Source organism: Pyxicephalus adspersus, chromosome 5 (genome assembly GCF_032062135.1).
Source record: "Pyxicephalus adspersus chromosome 5, UCB_Pads_2.0, whole genome shotgun sequence".
NCBI lineage: Eukaryota > Metazoa > Chordata > Amphibia > Anura > Pyxicephalidae > Pyxicephalus > Pyxicephalus adspersus.
The window spans coordinates 68,104,460-68,122,727 of NC_092862.1; the positions used below are offsets into that span (position 1 = coordinate 68,104,460).

Sequence of the window (18,268 nt, forward strand, 5' to 3'; positions counted from 1 at the left end):
TATTGTTAGCCTGTGCAAAAAGGTTACCATTGAAATTTCAAGGCTACAAATAGAGAAGGCATAAGATTTTTTCTTAAATAAAATAAAAAAAACATTTTGCCTCTTTCTCCATTATAAGCTTGTTCCAGATTGAATGCAAAGCAAAATCTCTGTTTCCATATGAAAATGGTTTATATCTAATGAGAAGGAAACATTTCTTCAATTTTTTCAATAAATTTCAAGGTTGGCCTGAGACTTTGTCTAAGATTTTAATTTTGGCCCTCAGAATTTTCACTTTACATAAAAGGGTGGACAACCTATGGTACTATGGTCTACAGGCTAGGGTTTCTTTGCTGTCATTTCTCAACAGCTTTGAATAGCTTGTTTAGTGTTAAATTTAATAAATATGTCAAGCTACCCGTGGGCGTTTCATTTACTCTCAAAGAGTCCACAATAATAATAATAGTGGCTGGGATCAAATTAAAGCTACTAGTTATAGAACTGAAACTGACAGCAAGAGTTCTAATGTAACATAGAAATGCCTCCCGTGGGATTTTCATTATATACTTCAACTAAGCCCAATATTATGAGAGTGCAGTAATGGTTTAAAATCTTTATTCTGTTTATGTCTGGCTTTAACTATCTATGAGCATATTGTCAGCCAAGTTTGTTAATTGTATTAACATGATGTTCTCTTTGTATAATATCAGAACATTAAAATGTTGTGATTCCTTTATAAAAGACGAAATGCATGGGTTATTTTTAATAGCATTTACTTACAACATCAGATATGCTGTAAATAATGCCATAATTAATTACTTGGACAGTTAAGAATATCTCTTGAAAATAATGCATTTCTAGGAATGAATTTGTAAGAATGCGAGTTCTTTAAAGTCACTGCTGCCCATTAACAATATAATATTTAAGGTTGTAAGACACTCAGCTGGCTGATGATGTCTCTGTTGTTAAGGTTGTTGTTAAAGGACTTGGTGAGACCACTTTTTCACTGACTGATGGTTGTCAGGATGTGCCCTTTAACAACCCCTAATGTACCTTAACAACAATAACGTCACCAATCCTCGGGTGCCAGTATACCCACATGTACTTTATTAGCCACAAAAATGCATTATTTTAATGGTGGTTGGGAAGGTATATGTTTGACAGGGAAAGTAAGCTGTAATGTGGAAATCATTTAGTAATATGTATCTATGTATAATAATTGCGCACTTAATATGTTTTTTTTAGTTCATATTTTGTTAAATGTTTTTACTTTCAAAATGTTGCTTTTCTTGAACTTTTCTTTGTCATTTACTTTTTAAAGCATTATCAATATAATCAGACTTTAGCATGTTACTTACTTACTATATTTTTTCAGTATACAATAAATAATACACTTATACACACTGTTGTGTGTCCTTTATTACGCTTAAAACAGTTTTCCTTTTAAAAGGAAGAAGTAAACTAACATTAACAAAAAGTCACCAGAAGTCAAAAACCTTTCCCTAGTTCATGGTGGGTTTTGTTTGATTTTTGTATGTACCTGCAGTAGCGGCTGGCTGTATTTTCAGTACAAGAACAGACCTAGAAACCAACACCCACAACAACTAGTTTTACCTTCACAGATCCGTCAATCCATCCTGTCGTTTCATGGATAGGGTTCCAGTATTCTTCTTTGAAAGGATCAGCATGTTTTTGGCCAATTTTTCACCCATTGAAGAAAAGGCTCCTTCTGCGCATGCTCAGTCTCGTGAAATTTGTATCCCAGGAGGCTCTGCACTCCCATTCTGTTTTGATCGGCACGGCAATACAAAATAGGAGGTAGAGGGGGCCTTCTTTAAATAATTTAAATCCCATTAATGTTATATGTAGCTCATCAGTGCTACTAGTGTAGCTCATTTGTTACTGTACATTGTTTTATTTTTTCAACCTTCTATCTTGCAGTTTAATCTACTGATTCTACCAGGAAAGCAATTTATGTCTAAGGGTGACAACGTTCCCTTCCTATACTGTTTGTCATCCAAGGACAGAACTACAGAAATATCCAGCTCTCCTCGTTTTGTAATTATCAGTTACTGTAGAATTAGTTTGGTAGTTTGAAGTGGAAAATGGTAATTCACGGTTGGAACAACCTTTCAGAAGGATGTTCTTTCCATCCTCTGGCCTCGTGCCATATACAGTGGGCAGAAAAGCTTTCAATATGTCTGCCTTGAAGGCACCATCTTGAACTGAGAATCTTCTATGTTGAAGAATGTCCAGAGAGAGTTGGGTTGAAACTGGAGCTAGAAACTAGCAATAAAAATTTACTACTGAAGAAAAAAGGGGACAGCTTATACATAGGCATTAAGTAAATTAAACAGAGGAAAAGATTTTTAGTTGATTGTATAGAGCAAGTTTTACTGCATTGTTTTTTTTTTGTGGGGGGGGGGGGCTGTTTTAACTCTCTCTCCACTGAATTATCAATAAATCTTAAAAAAGAATTTAAGTGGTTGGCATCCATCCTTAAGCTACATACACACTTCCAATTATTATCGTTGGAAAACGAACGACGAACGTTCTTGCACGATATATATGAACGATCGTATAGCACCGATCCTGCACATAGAGTTAACGACACGATCGTTCATAGATATTGTACACACAATTTTTTGCCCAATCGATCGTTCGTCGTTCGATTGGAACGATAAAAATTGGAAGTGTGTACGCACCTTTAGTAGTGTTACTCACTACACAAGTATATCTTCCATTCTTGTGTATGTTTTTTTTTCTTAATGAAAATTAAAGATATGAGTTGTGGAAAATGTACTGCCATAACTAAGATATGTTTCATATATTGTAAATATTGATATACTGTTCCACCTCTATCTCACGGTAGGCAATTATTTTAGATTTTAGGTATACATATGCCCTCAGAACTTTGGGATATGAAAAAATTATAATAGTCTATAACAATTCTTCTACCCATGTTTGGGGTGCCACAATTCCAAAGCATATTCACAAACTTGTATCACATAATTCTGTTTACTGGGTGGGTTTTGCTAATTCTGAACATGCCTTTATAAATTAATGCAACCAACGTCTTCTGCAGAAAGACAGGGTAACACAGTATTGCTAAACTGTATAAAGTTTTCGGTTCAAAGTTTGCTGGATAACCCAGGTTCTTCCATGAAAATCTATCTTCTCCAGACTTGGAAACCTTTATTAAACAAGACCCAGTGTGTGAGTAAGCTACAAAATCCACTCTTTACTATTCCACTGTCATTGTGTTAATTTCACTCATACATCTGCTAAACTTACACTCAGGGAGGTCACAAAGCAGTTCAATGACTTATGGTACTATAAGGTTTTACCACCTGTGCTATGTGCCTGCACAAATACAAATGAGACGAGGTCTGTGATTAATTCTGCTGTCAGCTATGGCAGGAAGGAGTTTAACATTAACATGGAGAGAAGATAATTCTCATTGAAGTATAGTGATAAATGGTTGCGTGCACACTATAATTTACAGGGTTCTTGCAGACTATGAGTTAAAGATAAGTGGGGTAACTGTGTTCTCGCCTTCTCAGAGTTATTAACTCTGAAACTTCTGTAGGACACTGTGAGAGTAGTAGAGATATCTTGAGATGAGAGTACAATAGAAGGGTACATATCTGTCTTCGCTGCACTGATCCACCCTCCACCTCTGATCAGTCAATGGTGAATGATAATGGCAAAGACTTTGGATTTCTCATCCTAGTTCATGTAGATAGATCTTTTGAAACCCTGTAATATGTTTCAAGAATTAAACAGAAGGATCACAAAGTACAGGGTCATGGTAATAATAATAAAAAAACACCAAATACCACTACACAAGGAGAGGAGACAGAGGTTTCAGGGTACTTTAAGGTGCTTAACTGAGTTCAGTTTTAACTTTGAGTCTGTCAAGCAGGCTAAGCTTGCAAAAAATGTGTGTATTATTCTGGTATTTATTTAAGCATGGATGTCTTACTAAAAGTATCAGGGGTGCTGGTCTTCATACCCATGACTTGTGAGTGTTTTCTTTATTTTCCATATAAAGTCTTTTTATCCGATTATTGTAGATACATTTTCATTATATGATTACATGTAATGCATCAGTCAGAGGCAGCACAATGTTTAAACTTAATGCAAGTATTTATAGAAACTCTGAGCTTGTATCTTAGTTATGTATTGTTCATTGTTCAACGTGACTCTGGAAATAGGAGAAGAGAGCACAAGAAAATTGGTCAGCAGTATTCAAGCCCAACTAAACCCACAACTGAACTAGGCAAATTCTAATAGGAAGGTTGATAAGTGAATACAAAGTTGTGGACAGAAAACCTTTTTTTATGAACCAAATATGTTTGCATGCACACTACAGCCTATATACACTTATCTCCGATTTAGGCTGGTGGGAGGAATCAATGAAGTGTGACCATGAAAGAACTAGTTTTCCTATCATGCCTGTATTTCAGTAAAAAGTAGCAAGCAACTGTAGGATTTCAGAAAACTAAAAGGGAAATGTGGTCATGTAGCTTCTCAGTTACATGATGGGTTTTTGAATCTCAAAAGTTTAATATCAAAGATAATACCTATAATTTACACCAATTAACATGATTATTTGTAGAATTTGTCTTGTTTAATTTTAACTTTGTTTTTTAAAAGGATATGTATGGCATGCGTTCAACAAGAGGCTACAAACATCTTAATGTATTACTACATCTGGGAGATAGATAGAATCTCTGGCTACTATAGTAGATCATATTTAAAGAAGAAGATCTCCAAGAAATAAAAATAATCTGGTAAGATATAAAAACACAAACTTTTAAACAAAGTGTACTTATCCATTTTGTTCTGCTGCACCCCACTTTTTAAACACACTTTCTTATTTCTCAGATGCATACTTTCCTGTAGCCCAAAGCAATGTTTTAACCAGGGTTCTGTGGAAACCTAGGCTTCCTCCAGAGGTTGCTGGGAAGGAAGGAAGGAAACGCACCTCCCAGCATAATATCCAACACACCCAGAGGAGTCCAAAATGGTTATCATTGCTCTAAATAGGAGAGAGGTCTCCACACATCAGCATGACATGTGCATTAGCAATATTTGTTCAATCTATGCAGACCTGGAGCAGCTGGCAAAGGAAAAGTGGTCTAAAATTTAGGGTTGAGGGTGCCAATTGTTTTGTCCATTTTTGATGTTTTATAGGGATTTTATTTTCTCTGCTTTCTTGTGTTCTTTAAGTGCCAACAACAGAAATAAACTTAACAATACCAAAGCATTTGTAATTGCAACAACTTTCTAGGAGAAGTGCAAGGGTGTCAATATTTTTGGCCATGACTGTACATTTAGAAAAATTAGACATTTTCCTGTTTTTTTTTTTATTATTTGCTGGCCTTCTTTTTTAATAAAGAATCACAATACATGTCACTTTCAGTATTATTACCATGACTTTGACCTTAATAAAATTTCGACTGAAATACAATTTAGCATCTACATCTGCTTTGCTATACAGTAATACAATGTTTGCTGTATTTATTGTTTCTTAGGGAACAAGCTTCAGTATAGTATTTACAATTTAGACATTTTAAAAGCAGCCAATTGCTACTTACATGTAATAATGAATGGCAGAAAGAAACACACTAATGTAAAAACATGTTCTTTTATGGATGTCACTTAAGAGATATGTACATCATATGCGGCGGGCTCTCCCTACTAATGTATACATTGTTTACATCTAACTTCCACTTATGTTATCCTATATTATACCCCACAATGGGAAAAGTGTGTGTAGTTATAAAGTCATATTTTGATGCTAAGCAACAGAATAAGCAAAGCAGTGTTTTAAATCAAGTAAAACATTTCTGATGTAATACTTCTTCTAATTAAGATTCAGGTGGACTGACATGAATAGAACGAACTCATACAAATATTCAACTATTTTCTTTACAAAGGTCATTTTAGGTGTTGTCATATGCCTAGGTTTTAAAGTTGTAGTCATCCGTTCAGCAAAAAAACACCATCCTTAACAACCAGCTATAAGGCAATGGCTGAAAACATGCTTACATCCATAAATTTAAAATTCTACATGTATGCCAGGTAAAATAAAATTTTAGGGACATCGTTTTGGTTAAAAACTAAATTAATAAGCAGTTTTAAAGAGGACCTCATCACATATTCAACATATATGTAAAATATTTTCATTTTTTTTTATATAAAGTTTTTTAATGTTTTTTTTATATAAACTTTGCGCCCTTTCGTGGTTGTAAAGACTGAAAGAGAAACCTGCAGCCTACTGGAATACATGTCACGTATTCCAGGAAACTGCAGGCTAGTTCTTCTGTGCATTCCAAAGTTTGGGCACTGTGTCATCAGGGGCTTCCTCCTTACATTTGGAGGAAGACACTCAGCTGATCTCATGAAGAACCGGGACGAAAGAAGATGGCAGCGTGGGACAGAACGGTGAGTCCCATATAGAAGACAAATGTCAAAACAAAGGAAATGTTTTAAATGGAGGTTCCACTTTAAGACTATTTGTTCTAGTAGGGCCACACAGATTTATTTATTATTATTTATGCACACCTAAAATAATTTTAGTGATTTTGTTAAATGAAAATTAGAATTTGATCAATAATTGTGATAGAAACGGGGGATTAACAAAAGTACTAATACTAGTTAATAATTGTAAAGGTCCACTGTGTTCAGGAAATATATGGTTTGGCTAGTAGTTTTTCAAATCCATTCGTGCATTATGTCCAATATGCATTATATTGATTTATGCTTAAAAATTATAATGATATAAATGATACAACATAGAAACTGAGTAAATTGTGCAAGTCTTTTCAAGCATGAAAGAAGTATAAATATATTACCTTGTAGTAGAACTGAAAAAAATCAGGCAGCTGTCTAGTCTTGGGGTATATTGATAAAGCGGTGTCATTTATGATTGGCTTAGTCCTAAGTATTTATTTTTTCTTATAAAATATACTACCTCATTTTTCTCCACGAAGCATTTCATCAGAATCTCTTGACATAAAATACTGAAATATATATATATATGTCTATAGTGGAAAATACGTCAGTAATGCTAGCAGATAACTGTTGCTATGGAAACTTTTTTGAACCATTTGATTTTTTATACATCAATTTCATCACAATATATTCAGCGTTATTACAATGCTAATGCAATAAATAGAATATATAGTCATCTGATTATTCATTATGTGAATACACAAGTATTCTCCACACAAAATGAATTTACTACCTTGATAAAAATCAATGTATTTAATGAAAAAAAGATGCAACATAGTAAAATATGTAGAGCAAATAATTTAAAGTGGAACCCCTGATTCGTAAGGCTTTTTATGCTTTTTTCATTTTGGAAAGGGGGGGTGCTTCTGGATGTACTTTGCCCAACTTTACTTCCTTCTTTAAAGGTGACCATATACTACACAATATATAATAAAAATAAGGGCTCTTCTTGATTGATATTTGCTAAATATATTTATAAAACATTGACCCAATATATCAACATCCTCCTGCACAATCACTAGCCAATAAGTTGTTAGGGAGCACTTCCAGTTTTAATGTTGGATGTGCTGGTTGATATGTGCAAGGCAGTAGAGCAGGCAATCAATATTTGGAATATTGGTAAAATATGTAGAGCAAACGATTTAAAGTGGAACTCCAGCTTGAGTGATCCTGGTTGGGCACATCGACCAGTGTATGGCTGTGTGGCATAAGACAAAGCTGTCTGTAGTCAAAGCCTCCTAATAAAAGGAGAAATGGCAGACGGGTTAGCTTATGTCCCTGTCACCCCGCTATGTCATTTTATCAGCATGTTTTCTGCAGCACAAATGATTGGCTTTTAGCGCTGATCCTCCCAACTCCTTTTCAAGGTTTTTTGTACAAGTACAGCAATCGGCTAATATAATTTTAAATCCAGGTAGTTATACTACGTGCATTTAAAAAAGGTATTTGTAATGTGTCTTTTATATGTGCTTGGAATTGAGCTTCAACTGTGGAGGCAGCATGTTTAGATATACTAATGAATCTCCACCTATTCTCTAAACATTTACCCCCTCCCCCCAATGCCTCAACTAGCTTGACTTGCCTTCTGATTGCTTGACTTGCCTTCTCTGATTGCTTGATTGAATTTGTTGAGGTCATATTGGCAAACATATTGGCATAAAATAGGCTCCAATCAGAACATCACAATTGCTTGTCCAAATGGCATTAGTTGTATTGGGTCTGTAGCCACTATAACCAATACTTTTTGCCAACAAAATATTATTAGAAATAGAATCTTGGTTTATACTCAGGTCACACCAGTAGATTGTGCTCAGTTCTTATGTAAAGTGTTAAACAAACTCTTCCCCTAGGAGGCATGTGTAGTGATTAAAGAGTTTAGTATGCATTTTACATAAGGGCATAACACATCAAAACCAACTCAAAATACTCTTTAACCTGTAGAGGGACAAATGAATTGAATAGCTTGAAAAAGAATAGTTTTCATGTAATATCATCATGCTTGTCTAGGGTTGTCATTACCCTGTTCTTCCACCCGGATGATGGCTTTCTGTACAGTGATGAAAACATGTAGGACTATGAGCTTCTGCTTTTACTTTACAGAAGAGTTCAACTATAAATAAATTTATGATAAATTCATCCTTCTCTTTTACCAGTGTTGAATAAATTCCATCCTCATGATTATCGGGACTGTGGGTAATTAAGAGAATTACATTTGAGCTTGTACGTGCCTGTGCAGGGTGAAGAAAATTTGCATTTATGTCTGCTAAAGTTTGGTAAAATGGTAGATCAAAAGAACATTATTGCAGGATTTCAAAGATTTTAAAGTAGTATCCAAGCCTGTGTTCTCTCTCCTGAAAGTATATTTACACACAGCACATTGCAAAGTAACCTTGCCTTTCCAGGTGCTGACTCACATGCCCAATCTCTTTGTATTGAGAGCGTATTTAAAAAATGTGGGAATGCACCATGTAGAAACTGACCACAGCTTTTCAAATCAATACCTGGCCTACATCTTTTAGACTTCCAGTTGGCTAATAGGCCAAGGAGTGCAGATGAAGCTACCCCCAATAGACCATGATTCATGAAAGATGTGCTCCATATTTGCCACGGCTTTGGGGTTACTAGCTCTGGAAAAAGTAGGATACCACACGATTATTAGTAGACACCAATGAGAATACCAGGATTGCCGAGGACAGCTGTAGGTTAGGTTACCAGATCAACAAAGGCACACAGAGCTGTCAGTGAGCTTGACAATTCAGAAATCTTTTCCCCCATTTTCTAAGTTTATTCCTAAAAATCCGAACACCTTCTAAAGAGAAAGACACATTTAAGGTAACATTTTGCATACCCTAATCAATGTGCTGAGGGAAAATGATATTATTTTAGGATCTGGTTGACTTTTCTTGGCATATGAAAAAGGTTAGGTTGGGCAATTCTGTGTGAAAAGTAGGAAATCAAACTCAAGAAGGAAAAGATTCAAAAACTGCAAAAAATAAATTGTATCTTTGGCTGTAAATATGCATATGCTATATGTATGACTTCGTCTGCCTCATATAGTAGCTTTCATTAGGTTGCTGTGTTTGTAAAAAGTTGTCAAATTTCTTTCCCTTTTAAAAGAAACAGAAGCAGCAGCAGACTAGGTATTTCAGTTTATTAAGGTTAACTGACATCACAACACAGGAATATAAAACCACAAGACACTTCTTTTGTAAAAGGCACATTATTACATAAATATTTCTAATCAGTGGTGGTGGTTCTACAATATTTTTTTTTTTTTGTGTTACAAATTCAATGGAGGAATCTTCTGCAATAATTAAAGTCACGAGCAAACAATCAAAAACTAGTAATTAAAAAAACAAAACAAAAACACATTTCAACATGAAGTTTAAAACAGTTTACATTTACATATACCAATATATACATATGTTAACATGAAGTCCAGCTCTACATCATACAAGATGCTCAGGCCCCTCCCACAACCTGGAGCATTGGCCAGCACACTCACTTGCCTATATAGGGGGGTACAAGGGCAAATTACAGTTTACCTGGAGTCTAACATTGACGCAAAATCCAATACCTAACATTAACCTACCCTTTTAACCAAACAGTTCCTAAAACTACCCCCATCCCTAAACCTAACTGCCTAAAGCAGAACCAAATTCAAAATAACAAAAACACACTTACCTTTTATACCGCAGATTCGTCGAGAGGTTTCTTTGGGTACCGCGTCATGCCGGCAATTTTTTCTTCCATTAAAGAGAGGGCTCCTTCTGCGCATGCCTGAGATCAAAGACTTTGTACTTTCCACGGCAATCAAAACAAAAAGGGGAGGTGCTGCACCTTGTTTTTTTTTTTTTTTTGAGAGGGAGTTTACAATTTTGAGAGTCGTCATTCATTTGTTTAAAGAAAAGATTATGAGTTTAGGTCTGTTTACCTTAATACATTAACCCAGTATTAAATCCCTAAACTTAAAAACTAAACCTCTACTCCTTAAACTCAGTTTATGCTCACTTGTCCCTGTTCCATCATGGGCATCGCCATCACTTCCTCATTACGATCCCTATCCATCTTTATTGGCCAGGCTGGGAAGATTCAACTCCCATGCAGCAGCTGCACATATGCAGCTCAGAGATTTAGACAGTTGAAGGGAGTGATCAGGTAGGTAAAAATTCTTATTGCAGAAGTGACATCACCTGCTCCTTTCTGCGCTGCAATAAAGCCCTGCTTGGCCATACACTTTTAAAGTTGATCTTTAGTTCCACTTTAATGAAACCCCTAAAGCTGAACTTCAGTGGTCTAAAGGAAATGCATCATTCAGTGTCCTCCACCTTCTGAAAAAAGAGAAATATTTTTCCCCCTCTTATCCTTTTTTTCTGAACAGAATTCAGGTTCAACCTTACTTCTAAATCTAATGCTTAACATTAACCTTCCAATACAAGTGCTTTGCTTGTGTTGCTTCCAACAGAAGCGAGGCAACCAAAATTATACTGATAAATCCTGGTGCTAAAGTGCAGTTCACCAAATCCTCTTTGCCTTAAATTTTGGCACCTAACTATTGTAACAACATGGATCCTGCATTTCCAAGCAGGAAATTTATGTGAAGAATTATTTTATTTTTCAGTAAGAAGTTTAAATAAGTTACAATACAGTCTAAATAAATATTTGGACATTCTAACATAGATATGAGCATGCTAACAGCTAAAAGATTACACAGAAACATGCCTGAATATAACCAAAGAATCACACAAGACTTTTACTTTTAAATCTGTCAGTTTATATGGCATGTATTGCTATTATTTACACATTAAACTGTTTTTTTTTTTCTACAGAGTATATATTGCTACCATACTATAAATGCACTTTTCCCCTATGAACAACAAAATTAAAGAAGAATCCTATTTTAAAAAGCCTCTTATCTGAGACATATATCTGCGAAAATGTATAGTGATATATATTATGCAACCGTTACATAGGATTGTGGTTTAGGCAAATAAGTGATTCTTACATTTTGGGTGGAGTTTGGCCATATGGGTGATTTTTTTCTAGTGAAGGATCCCATCAGGGTGTATTTTATTAGATTACTGCATTCTATATAGAAACATGTGTAAAGGCATGAGTTGTTGCACTGGGTTGCCATTTATGTCACCTATAATTGCAAGTTTTTTTGCATGGGTTGGTGTGCTGAATTGAAATGCAAATCTAATACCAAGACAGCCCTTACCTAATACACAACAATTGAAATACATTTACATTGTAGGAACAGACTACCACAGTCCAATGCATACTGCAGATATAAAGAACACCTTATTAATGCCTTTAGAAATGTGTGAACTCTTTTGAATAATTAAATTTACAGATTTAACTTTACATGATACTTGACCAATAACAGTTTTTTGCCTTTGCCACAGATGCTATCGTGTGACTAGCAGAGGATAAACTAAAATGTTCTGGAATCCTTTTGGGTCTGAACCTACCAGTACCCATAGTAAGTACAAGGTAAGGGGCTATGAGAAGTACCATAGTAAACCTAGCTGAGATCTGCAGAAGATTCAGTTAATTAACAGTTAATTCTCATTTGCTGCTGTATGGAGAAAAAAGTACTATAAACATAAAACACTAATGAGGGATTATAGGTTGTCATAAACTTGTTTTATATCATTTACAGAAAAAAGGCTGTAGCAGTATTGCTAGATATTGTTCAACATGAATAAAATATTTTCTCTGCTCGTCAAAAACAGTTGTAGTTGCTTGGCAACTACATGTATGGCAAGAGTACACAGGGCGAAGAAAAGGTTTTTGTTTCTTCACAGCCAGGAAAATGTGATATTGATAAAGAAGAAACTTCATGCAGTTCAATTTACACATCTAGTAAAGTGCACTTTATTTTAGAATTTAAAGTCAGCAAGAATTCCAGTATTTTTTCCAATCACATAAAACAGTGGTAAATTCAATACAGTTAGTACCCGGGTTACATACGAGATAGGGACTGTAGGTGTGTTCTTAAGTTGAATTTGTATGTAAGTTGGAACAAATGCAATATTTTATTAAATGCAATTAGGTCATTAAAGAGTTACAAGATGTCACAGATCAGCTTAGCTTTAAAAGAGGAAAGAGAAGAGAGAGAGGAGAATGGGGAAAGGGGGAGACAAAGGTGGAGAAAAGAGAAGAGGGTAAGAGAGAGGGGGGAAGCCTAATTTCAGATTGACTGATTTATAAATAGATCTCATGAAAATCATATGAAATTCATTATCATTGTTAACAGATTGATAGATGTGGGGCTTGTTGGTGACTGGTTTCATAAAAGACTAGATGTCTGTTATCAGGGCTGGATTTAGAGGCGAAATGGAGAGAGAGATAAAGCGGGCAGGGGAGAGAGAATACAAAGAGAGTGGGAGAGAAAAGTAGAAGGAGAGAAAGAGAATGAAAGGGGAAAAGAGATACAGAGGAGACCAGGAGAAGGAAAAAGGAGATAAACGGGATAGAAAGAGAAGGTGGGGGATTACAGAGAAAGAGAGAAATGGGAAAAGGTGAAGAAGAGAGAAGGAGGGGGAGGAAGAGGGGAGAGAGACAAGGATAGAAAGGGGGAAAGAGATAAAGGGAGAGGAGAAAAAGAAAAGAGAAGAACAAGGGAAAAAAAGGGAAAGAAAATAGAGAAAGAGTGATGCCCTTAATACAAATGAAACCCTGCACAGATCCCTGCGCTGAATGTGACCTTTGAATAATCACTTTCACTTTGTGTTTCCTGTCTCTGTAGAGCTGGCTGTCTAGCAGCAGCAGGTTCCATTTCCATATAATGTAAAGCCGTCCCCTAAAGGTCATAGCACCCTGAGCTGCATGGCACGAATAAATGTCTTTGTGGCATGCTTCATTTGCTCCCAATTTTGCTTATATCGATACTACAAAATTCAGATATTTGCTCTGCTTGCATTTGCAAAATACATATAGTGTTGTAATAATGAATACTGAGCTTTCATCATTATTATTCACATTCTTTTATAATTGCCTGGTATTTACCTTTAAGCTTAAAAGTGCTGTTGAGTGAATTCATCTTTACAGTCTACATACACAGTTCAAATTGGACTTACGCATTTGTTTTGTAGACACTTCATAATAATGGACTGACTTTATGTATATGGACCTCTGTAACACATGCTTTTAAGGGTATTACTAGCATGATTTTGAAACACTAGTTAAGAGTACTTAATGTTATTTTCTTGCAAAAAGTCTGAAATCAAAAACACCAAAGTTAGAGTAAAAGGTTCATTTAGGCAGCAGCAATTTTTTTCAGATGACATGTTTCAAGTACTTTGTCTAAACGGAACATGGCAGCCACAGGTATAATAGGGTAACCGTTTATTTTTAGAGCATCCCTTATTAATTTATTATGCCCAACGTATTTGTGTTATGCTATTCACATATTGCTATAGAAAGAGACTGGCATAAAATCATGTGTGTGAACATAAAATCTACTATTTGCAAAAATTTGAAATGTCATGTAGCGGCACTTCGTCATGAACCATTGTGTAATAACAGCAACTGGTTATGTTTTATTCTTGAATATCATTAGACTTTCATAAAGTTAAGGCTTGAATACAATAAGTGCAAACAAGATTATGACATAATCTGTAAACTACACATATAACAAATATATTGCTATTGAAGGCTTACTGAATAATAAAATCCAGTTAGCTGTAAAATATATTGTATAACAAAACACTGATAAACACTACATTCACTTTTCTGAAAACACTCACAGATAATAAAATAAAATATTTATCTATAAAAAAACCTTTCATTCATGCAAAAATGATGTTTTCTGCAGACACAATACTAGCTTTATATTTGAACACTGTGACACTAGTACTGTCTGGAATAAAATCTCATTACTACTTTTCAACATCTGGCAAGGCAACACATCTATTTGCCAAAATCCAGAACAAGTTTTTTTTTGTCCTCTTCAATCTTTTTAGTCTATCCTTTATATCAGGATTTATTCATCCTCATAATTGGTTACCTAAGTGTTGGTACAGCATTACAGTGTAACTTCATCCTGAAGTATAAAGAATATTTTCATGTACACAAATATAAAAACTGAAAGTCACCATATGGTGCTAAATACTATGATTCAGTTTGAAGCATATGTCAAGACAAAAAAAAACCCCCAAAACATTCCATACATCTCTGCACATGCATATCTTCCCATGGAAAATAACTGTTGATGTGCCACAAATATAATGTGATCACGCCTTCCGCTTTGACATGACAACACTATATATTTCAGGATCTGAAATTTAGAGCATGTAGTGTCAGCCCTCCACTCTTTGTACAAAGGCAGACAGCAGAGCATTCCTTGTATACTACATTTCTGGTTACATCAACAGGTACTTTTTACCTTTATTAAGCAGTTCTAACAAAGAGAAAACTTACAACGGTATATTTACATGTCCTAAAACGAGCAAATAAGAAAATTTCAATGTCAAGACTCACATACCCTTTAATGTGCCACAAGAAAGTTTAAATAACTAATAAAATCAAAATAATATCCCTAAGTAAAACAGTGTGACTTCAAACAGAAGATGATCCAGGGGAAAATTCTAAATGAACATCCAGTGTGCCATACAATAAGCGGAGGACATCCAGAACTTTTTCCTGGATAAAATCAACTTGATCAGAAGGGCAGTAGTCATCTAAACTGGATCTGCAAATAATAAAGGAAGAAATATATATTTATTATTTTTCATTAAATGTGTTTAATGCCTTGCACTGGAGTCTTGGATTGCAAGGGGTTTACTCCTAGGTGCTCCATTTTTCTCACACAATAAAATCGTACTGGTACTATTCTTCTAAATTTGGCACTTTTCAGTGCTGGTATCAGCTTGGGATGACTAGGTTGTTAGCATTAATGAAGGCTAGTATGCTTTGTTTGTTGTGTCAATAGAATGCAGTGCAATACAAAGAAGGTCAAAGACTATAAACTTTTGTGGGATCTTCTCACTTAAAGTCAATGAGGTTTTTCTGATTTGTTTCAAGATCCGTTGCTGAAGAGAAAGCAAAATACTGTGCGGATGTTGATGTTTGTACCACATAGAATTTTGCAAATTTTGTATCTTTGGGGTGTGGTAAAGGTGGCAGAGTTTTTTATGTCCCTGGATCCTTTTCATTGTTTATCACACAACCCTATGTCCAGCTTTAGAAGATGGGCACATTTGTCACCAATTTTTAACTTAGCTGCAATATAAATTATATTTTTGTGCCTGGGTTTAGTAATTTAAATCTTAGAAGGCAATGTGCATACATATAGACCACTGATCTTCAGATTTTAGGAATGAGAAAATAACTGTCCCAGGTCATTTAAATATCAAGGACATGCTGCAGTATTCATTCTATTCTACAAATGTCTAATTTGGCCTAATACATGTTGGTAACTGGCCTGTGGTAGTTTTAACACTGGGCTATTTCTGTTAAACCTGCAAATTATACAGGTAAACATTGACAAAAAAAAATCAATAAAGAAAAAAAAAAAAAGGATACAAAGAAAAGCAATTTGATATCATCATAGGTGAACACCATTACCTGGCCAATGTGACAAGTGTAGGTTTTGGCAAGTGTTTCAATAAATGTTTCATGGACTGAATGAGGCCCTCAATCTCCATTTCTGAACTGACGTGGTGTGGAAGCTCAGCATAATCACATGTAAGTCCGGCCTGATGGATCTGAAAATTAGAGTGGTGTATGTTATGGCATCATAAAATAAGAAGAAAAAAACAAATAAAAAAATGTTCCTTTTAGTCAGCCAGAATTCCACTGCTCCTAAATGCATTGATGTGACAACACAGTGAATTTACCACACTGAGAATTGCAGCAAGCATGGTCACCCATGTAGACTACAGACCACCCACTTCCCATACCTGCCCGCTTCACATGAATATATTGATTTCTTTTCTAGCAAAAGCATTGTGTCACCTTTACTCTCAAGGCTCGGACACTGTATGGTGTAAAGAGAAAAAAAAATATTGGGATCTGCTCTTGAAGGGAAAAGGGATTTTCTGACTGGACATACTCTTTAATTCTTATTTTATACCATAGAACATCTGGTCATGAACGCTTATTGATATGTTGTATAGGTAAATGTTTTTGCAAACACAAACCTAGTTTTCACATACAATGTGAATGTCTGGACTAAAAGCAATGCCAAACTTCGGGGCTTTCAAGCTTTAAAGAAAACATATAAGCTGACCCAGATCTCAATAAAGCAGCTAGAGTCTTCTTAAGGTATGGAATGGCAGCTACCATATACCTTTTAGAACATATCTTTTGTAATGTCAACATTGTATAAATGTCATATCTTACCACATATCTGGGAGTAAAAAATGGTTTTCCTGTGCTGACATTTATCACCTCTAATGATTTTCAATGGCATTCTTGCAGAAAGATGACAGGTTAAATGTGTGACATGAGGCAGTACAAAGTGTACGGGTGGCAGCAATTTGGAAGGTTCATGGAAACCTTTATTGATAAGGACATATTACTCATATCACACATTGCTGCTAAATACATAAAGGTCATCATTCTATATCATATGTTTCAGCTAGTTAAACTCTAGCATCTCTGCCAGAATTCCTGACCATTATGCCTCCATACACTGATTAGTTCAAAGTGGTGACATATAAAGCACCTAAAGAAATGATAATGAGACAGTAGTTTAGCCAAAACCACAATCTAATCTATTGTCAAGGGATAGCATGAACTCATTTTCACGGGCTCCCAAAGACAAAGGAAATATGACAGTGTGCTGAACCTCATCAATTATTAGACAAGTGAGGGACTTTCATTGTAATTAGGTATTATATGAAAAGCTAAATCTGTAGTCAAACAATAACCAAAATATAAAAATTAATACCATTTCATAGTCTGGGGCTTCCATTCGTGATTTTAAGCTCTGTACAAGTGGAACTAGACTGCTCATTCTGGAAAAAAAAAAGAATTCAAATCAGAGACAGGTAAAGAAACAGGTAAGAAAAAAAAAAAAAAAAAAAAAAAAAAAAAAAAAAAAAAATTAAAAAAAAAAAAAAAAAAAAAAAAAAAATTAAACCCCCCCCCCCAAAAAAAAAAAAAAAAAAAAGAAGGTAATTTTTACCTTTTAAAAAAGGATTGTCCACCCTTTGATGTAAGGTAAACATTTTAGTTTAGGTCCACCTTATTAACCAGCTGGCAATCATTTTTCATTGGTTGGATTTCTCCAATAAACGTTCACACATTAACATGACTCTGTCTCACCGATTAAGACTATATGTGATATTTTACTATTTCTTAAACTCGATGAACAGTTTTGACAAAATATAATAATGAATATAGTGACCAGGAACCTATATATATTTAAGGAGATGATCAAAGCAAAGTGACACAGCTGTCCAGGTTTTATATGTCACAGTGAAATGGCTCGCCTTTCATGAAAACACTTTTAATCCAAGCTCTTTGATCAATTGGATAGAAATGTAAAACCTAAAGACTTGCTGGTAAAATAGAATAAAAGGGCAAAGAAACTACAAGAAAAATGCATCTCATCTCATGAAACTTGCTTCACCTGACATATTCATAATAATAACATCTTTTCTGCTGTCTTGTTGAAGGTGTGATTTGATGATGAAGCAAATGCCTGCTGACAGTTTAAAGACTGGCATAAAACAAAACTACAAAACCACTGGACTGAGCAAAAAATGTTGATTAATCTCTCCATTTTATATTTTTGTAGAAGCAGATGTTCATG

At 35.0% G+C, this 18,268-nt stretch overlaps 1 protein-coding gene across 2 annotated transcripts in view; it reads right to left on the reverse strand.

The window, feature by feature from the left end:
- Positions 1-9,631: 9,631 nt before the first annotated feature.
- C5H5orf22 (chromosome 5 C5orf22 homolog) overlaps positions 9,632-18,268 on the reverse strand; it is a 30,712-nt gene continuing 22,075 nt past the window's right edge. For both annotated transcript variants that reach the window (XM_072411839.1, XM_072411841.1), the window contains 3 exons: positions 17,402-17,468; positions 16,075-16,214; positions 9,632-15,199 (listed from right to left, as the gene is read on the reverse strand). In XM_072411839.1, the coding sequence (XP_072267940.1) occupies positions 15,067-15,199; positions 16,075-16,214; positions 17,402-17,468 (340 nt within the window). In that variant the 3' untranslated portion in view covers positions 9,632-15,066. The remainder of the gene's footprint in view (positions 15,200-16,074; positions 16,215-17,401; positions 17,469-18,268) is intronic.